Source organism: Juglans microcarpa x Juglans regia, chromosome 4D (assembly GCF_004785595.1).
Source record: "Juglans microcarpa x Juglans regia isolate MS1-56 chromosome 4D, Jm3101_v1.0, whole genome shotgun sequence".
Taxonomy (NCBI): domain Eukaryota; kingdom Viridiplantae; phylum Streptophyta; class Magnoliopsida; order Fagales; family Juglandaceae; genus Juglans; species Juglans microcarpa x Juglans regia.
In genome coordinates, this window is record NC_054600.1 from 25595687 (window position 1) to 25602696 (window position 7010).

Sequence of the window (7010 nt, forward strand, 5' to 3'; positions counted from 1 at the left end):
ATAATCCAATGTGAAAATTGAATTTAAAAAGAATAGGCATATGCAGAACAGTATGATATTAGTTAAATTTTGAAGATGCAATTAGTCAAACCAATGAGGATGCTCTTAGGGGTGTTCAACAGAATCCGGAGTTAAATTTTGAAGATGCAATTAGTTAAACCAATGAGGATGCTCTTAGGGGTGTTCAACAGAATCCGGATCCAAAACTGGCTATGGATATCAGGATCCAGTTGAACATCCCTAATGCTGGCCATAACTTAATTCCAACTTAACCAATTAAGAGTCATGCAACGATAATTTAAAAAAAAAAAAAGAAAAAAAAAAACCGAGAAGTACTAAGAACAGATGGGCACGAATACCATGCCTTTTAGCATATACTAGCTAGTTGCAAGAGGCCGGTAATCAAAATACATGATATCCTTTTCTATTGATCTTTAATTCTCTAGAAATTGTGTTCAATTGCAAAAGGATATACTGCATTTATACATACATACATACATACATATATATATGTATATACATCCGTTAAAAAAAATCATGCAATGAGACGAGGGTACTCCTTTAAGCTTTTAGTTGAAAATGAATATATTTTCTTCAAAACTTCTTGCGTGAAGCAGAAATGAGTCATATAAAACTAGCCATAAATAGATAACGAAATATTCAATTAGGAAAAAGATACTAGATTCATTATATATATGCTGTTTAGCTTTTCGTTCTTGAGCAAATAATACATCCAAATTGGAAATTATCAGCCACAATAAATACAAGCATGCGTTCGATCGAATACTAATAAGAACTGATTGTTCTAAGATATGAAAGTAGGTGATTGGGATCCTCCATCGTATACATCAGTATATGACATATCTCCTGATCCAGCAAATTAATCATCTTCAATATAGTCAAATATTTCGTGGAGGCCTCCGCAATGGGTCGGCGTTTGCTAGCTCTGGTATCATGATCTGAGCAGAAATATGCTGAGCTCCTGGCCGGAACTCCCAACTGGGTTAATCATGTGAAAGGACTCGGAATCAACCGAGCCAACGACTCGCTCAAAGCCGGCTCTTAGGTACAAGAGGTCGCCGCCGCCATCCCCATCCACCTCGGACTTGTTCCGCCCAACTGCTGGCAGAACACCCGCTCCAACAGAGACCGTCTGCATCTGCTTCAGCACCGCCACGTCGCTCACAGTCATCTGACGCCTTATGGCGAACCCAACCTTCCTGCCGTTGCAGTACATGGACCAAACGGGCACATTGAAGAGAGAGCAGCTGGAGACGGCAGCGGCGCTCATGGACGAGGAGCGGGACCTGATCATCATCTCCTTTTGTCTCCCACACTCGAGAGCGATTCTCAGCACGCCGTGCTGCATCTCTCGGGCAAGGTAGGCGGTGGGGACTGCGAATTCCAGCAGCAGAAGAGGCGAGCTTCTGGTGTCATCTTGAAGGCAGAAGCTGACTCGGCCTTTCCTGTAACCGAAGAAGGTGCCGGTGACAGTACTGCTGGAGGAGAAGCTGTGAGTTGACTCGGTGTCGCTGGAAAGAGAGTCGGAAGGTTGGAAGCCACAGCATGGGACCATGCACTCGACCAGGGATCGAAAGGATCTTCGGAACCTCACTTCTCTGCCACAATCTACAGAGGTAGCAGTGTCCATAATATGTAAGGCTGGACCTCTTTGGCTTCCCAAGTCTATCATCCTCATGTTTGCTTATATATTCGAAGTTTGTTTGCTTCTCAACTAATAGCTAGGAGTTAATGCACTGATCGGCCGACGAAGAAGAAGAAGAAGAAGAAGAAGTAGTTTAGGTATAGAGAGTGAGGAGAGGGGTGACCTTAAACCCAATAAATAAGCAAAAGAGGGGAGCAGAGTGACGGAAAGGCATTTGGAGAGAGAGAGAGTGGGCCGAGGATTCGATCGTGGGCAATAATTCTGCCCACGAGGGCGTGCGGGGTCCCAAACTTGGAATTACCCGGGTGCATGGCGTGCCTGACGCTGAAAGCTTGCGTGAAATTGATGGGACGTGCGGGATTCATTGTTTAAATTTACCAACATCTGAAGGCAAAAACAATGGAGAAAAAAGAGCAAAACGTAAGTACCATACTTTGGCTTAGACCCAAAAAATATATATATGTATAGATTTATTTACAGCATGATTTTGGCTTTTATTACCGACATTCCATCTTTATCAAAATGTCTCATCAACTAACCCATTATCCGTGCAAAGAAAGGGGGAGGAGATAACAGAACAAGAAGATCACCTAATTATCTAGTAATTAAGAATAGTATCGTAAAGGAATTGCCTGAGTTAAGTCTTTCCCCAGGCGAAAAGCAAAAGTTTGAAACAGAAAAGAAAAAAAGGTCCAATTAAAGTGGATGCGATGGCATGCATGAGTATTAGCAGCTAGGAAGCACGCCCGAGGCAATGATTAGACCCATCAGTCCTGTCTGTCCTACTTTCCTGCTCCCCCCAAGATACTGATTTCAGATGTTTATCCTCTGATAAATAGCATCTCAATCTATGATCAATCCGCGTCAGATACCAACTTAAATGGCGTAAATTATTAATATGGACGGAATTTTCTATGAGATTTCACTGCACAGTTGTTGCAAGTTTACTTACTTTGGTCAAACACCACTCCTATAATCTGAAAAAACAGTGTTTCTTAAGCAACTAATGATGGGAAATAGAAGAGTAATTAATGAAGCATAAATATCCAATCTTCATCGAGAGAGAGAGAGAGAGAGAGGAGTTGAATGATTATTTCATGATCAAGCTCATGTGTCTAAGCTATAAAATTGCTAGAACACTAGACTAGCTAGTAATTAGATAGTGTCTATATATGAGCTAACAAATATAAAACATCGAAGATCTCATTTCATTCATTGTTATTTGGTTGAGGTATCAGTGGGTAGGAGGATTTTACTTACCTTTCCTTTGTATAGCCTTTTCATTGCTGAAAAAGATGCATAACAATGCCTACTTATGACCAATATTCTTTGTATCCACTATCCTAGTTTTCCATCATTATATCTTTATGTTTACTTAATGTACAATCATTTTGATAAGCGAGCTAGTCATGACCAAAGGAGTAATGCCATTGATGGTTTAATTGAACCCAAAATGCCAATTATATTCTTAGATATGTTAAAATAAATCACTAGTAAAGCTCGTCATGATGGAAGGAATATCTTTTTTAAAACAATCATGTAATTATATCGTACGTTGGCGTAACAGACAATTAATTAAGCCAATATTAATTATGATTAATGTGACAGACATATCAAGATCAAGATTTACTACGTCATTAGTGTTATAGTACGATTGTTAGGAATAACATGACCCAATTTTTCTCAGCAATCCTGTGGAAAGCTAGATCAAATACAACAAGGGGCGCGCGTAGTTTTTCTCTTAGAAAAGGGCTATAGCTTCATCCTCCAACACTCTTATCTTCAAATAATCCGTGATAAAATGAAAAAAATATCAAAGAGCATCTATTTTTTCAATTAAAAATAATATTTATGGTCATAGAATACACAAACGTCTTTCACTCCTTTTAAAGAAAGTAAATAAATATATGAAATTCATCTGATCAAAAAAATTAATTTCTTAATAGTAAACCAAATTCTTTTTCAAAAAAATATACAACTGATAGATAACTATATCTAACTTTACTCGTTATCTATTCTACATCAAAAGCAATTGGCCCACAGCCCACGTTACTGACTAAGGGAACTAGGTTTTTGCACGCTTGGCTGCTTTTTTTCCACCTCATGATTCGATATTCCTGCTACCATAGCACTATTTCACCAGCTCTTCAAAAGCTGGATTGTGTGTTTGCGTTTATATGTCTCTATTTTGTATGCATATATACATATACATATATTATATATTTCCAGGAGGCATGATCATTGCCCAGTTGGACCGATCCACCTATGTGCTCTCTGTTGGAAAAGCCATCAAAAACTTTTTGTCGACTGATTTCGGGAAGAAAACAAAACAATAGGATCTCCCACATCCTCTTTTCTTTATGTAAAGCAATGCTAGCTTTTCCTTTGGTTTTTTAATTATGGGTCGCAATCGTGTCATGCTGTGAGTCCAGTCGTGCTTGAGCTTGATATGAGGGCACGACAATCTACACATTGATTGATTCCTCTTTACTTTGGAGTATAAAGCTGGTAATTAAGTAGTCCATCGTACGTACGTATAACGTATTCATCATATTAGTATCGCTACTAATAACATGAACCCATTTTAGAAGCACACACTGACACAAATATATATATATATATATAGAGAGAGAGAGAGAGAGAGAGAGATCAGATCAGTATTCCTGGTAATACCCAATAATTTGCAGAAAACCGAAGGAAAAGCTAGCATTGCTTTACATAAAGAAAAAAGACAGCATAAACTCGTTGGTAGAGTCTTAATTGCTTGCTTACTTCCATTAACGAGGGCATGCAAAGTCTTAATTTCATATGACTGGTGTTTTGTATTTGTCGTGGATGAATAAGGATTTATTCAAGTATCCACAAAACAAATTAAGTGAGAATTGCCGTCGTCGCATGCACATACGTTTTGATAGGAAATTAATGACATATATAATATTAGTACGTGGTATATTATTCATGTATGTCGACCAAATGTATAATGGCATTAACGTTTGAAACACGCACACGAACATTTAGGGTTATGATCATATATCATCGATGATGATGATGATGAGTAGTAGTACATGATATAATAATAATGTTTGAGAGGGACAGACGTACTTTTGGTGCAGCCATTACTGAGGAGACAGGAATAGTTACTGCTGTGAAAGTGGGAGGCTTAATAACATATCACGTATTGTGCAGGGAGTGAGTGGGAAACCTGTGGGGGCATGGGGACTGTGGGCATCCAGTGTATCTGGATGAAAGTGAACAATTTTAAGAAAGCAGCTTAATTGATTGAAACTTTACGTTTTACCACTATTTCTATAAATTAGCTAGCTAGCTAGCAGCTTGAAGCTGCATATTAATCATGTTACCCAACTGGAAGGCCGTTTTACTTAAATATTATAGAAAGATTAAAAAAAAAAAAAAAAAAAAAACAACTGATCACAACAGCAGTGGCACTCCATGCAGCTTGATCTCATGTCTAGGGATAAAAGGAGAACTAAACCAATATCTAACAACCAAAGGTATATATTAGTGTAACGCTCTAAGAAAAGGCTCAAACTACGTTGACTTATACTCGAAAATGATTATTAGTCAACGATACAATTAAAATTTTATTAAAATTAATTTAAAGAATAATGTGAAATTTTATACACCACGCAAACTCATGAGTAGTCAATATGTGTTATCACATTTGGCATAGTCGTGATAAGAGGCTTACTTACACGTACGTGGTCTGATCGATAACGGAGATCAGGTTATGAGCTTGAGTCGAGAAGACTAGTTTAGTGCCCGTTTTAAGCTATGATTTTAAGTTCAATATCCTAGGGAAGCTTTGCGGTTTATCATGATCATATGATCCTAAAGGGCTCCACAATGAGTATAATATTATGTTTATTTACTCCAAGTAAGGGATAGTACTACTACTCTCGATCGGTTTCTCTCCCTCATCCTTAATTACCTTTTTCTTTACCTCGGTTAACTCTCTTTTTTACCTTAATTACCTTTTCTGTTAATTACCTTTTAACACAATCGCCAAAACTTTAATTTATAAGTTGGTAAGGTGGGTACTTCTAGCTGGAAAATCACTTTTTCTAAGAAATTTTGTGCCAATATCCCATGTGTACGTTTGCGGTACTTAAATATCAGATTCTGTGCAGTTCTTTTGCAAGAAGAAGAAGAAGAAGGAGAAGAAAAAAAAAAAAAAAAAAATCCTCAGAATATTTATGACGGGCCATAATAAATGCAAATAGCACCAAGCCTATTTAACCTAGCACAGCCTATTCGTCATGTTCATTTCTTTGAGGTACCTTTCCGGACCATATCCATCTATCCAAAAGCCTTCTAAGCAGAAAACTGGTCCAAGCCTCGCAAAACTAATTCCTGGCCTAGATAGGAATTTGCGGGCCCTTGTTCACATCCCCTCCTATAAGAATACTTGGTAGGCTCCGCCCATATCAAGCCTAGCTACAGTTAGAATTTGATTCGAATATGAGTTAGATAAGTTGTGAATAATGGCGAAAAGAGTTCTGAATAATAGTAAGATTTATAAGTTAAAATTGATAAATAATAATAAATAATAGTGAGATGAATTGTGAATCTAAACCGGACCAGCCTACACTATATGCCCATCTCAGTGCTCTCTAATAATTCAGACAAGACAAGAGGAAGACTAAAATCTTTCTTATTAATTTAATTTATTTTTCTTGAAGGAGTATCTTACTTATTAATTGTTAAGACACAAAAAAGATACGTGTCATCTTTGAAAAATGTAGGGCATTTAATAATACACCCCGTTCACGTTATGGCAACGAATTAAATGGGCGATATAGCAATGATAAGAGGGAGTCAACATCGCTACGGCAATTAAATTTCGCAGCATCAAATATGGCACCAAAAAATTAACGAGGACGGCCCAATCATGAGTGCAAAACCATGGATGGTTCCATTTTTTCAATACGCGTGGGTTTGGAATTGCGGTTCCCAATCCAAATGTGCGTGGAATTATTGGCATTTAGCCGGTCGCAGTACGAGCAGCTCAGATAGATGCCGGAAGCTGGTCTGGGTTCACTCGCTTGCCGGCCACCATTCATTTTCTCGATAGAAACCAGATCAATCGGGATCCCTATCGTTCTTTAGAATGGCAATCATGTGATCCGAATTTAACCAGGATGCTGCTTTCTCAGCCAAGTAATTTGCATGGATCAAGAGTATATTCTTCTTGAGTGTAGATCAAGGATAAAGGATGAATAGGATAAAACTATCTAGAGCAGTTCTCGATTCAAGAAACATACATAGAATTTAAGAGCTAAAGAATGGATGAAAAGCAAGCGAATTTCTAGCAGAAGAAAACCGA

At 37.9% G+C, this 7010-nt stretch overlaps 1 protein-coding gene across 1 annotated transcript; it reads right to left on the reverse strand.

Annotated features, from left to right (window-relative positions):
• Positions 1-664: 664 nt before the first annotated feature.
• Positions 665-1809, reverse strand: LOC121259931 (protein MIZU-KUSSEI 1). Its single transcript, XM_041161748.1, has one exon. The coding sequence runs from the start codon at positions 1697-1699 to the stop codon at positions 953-955; it is 747 nt and encodes a 248-aa protein (XP_041017682.1). The 5' UTR covers positions 1700-1809; the 3' UTR covers positions 665-952.
• Between the last annotated feature and the right edge of the window lie 5201 nt (positions 1810-7010).

Excerpts from the sequence above, each read along its gene's own strand:
- LOC121259931 (XM_041161748.1), bottom strand. The coding sequence starts at position 1,699 with ATGAGGATGATAGACTTGGGAAGCCAAAGAGGTCCAGCCTTACATATT.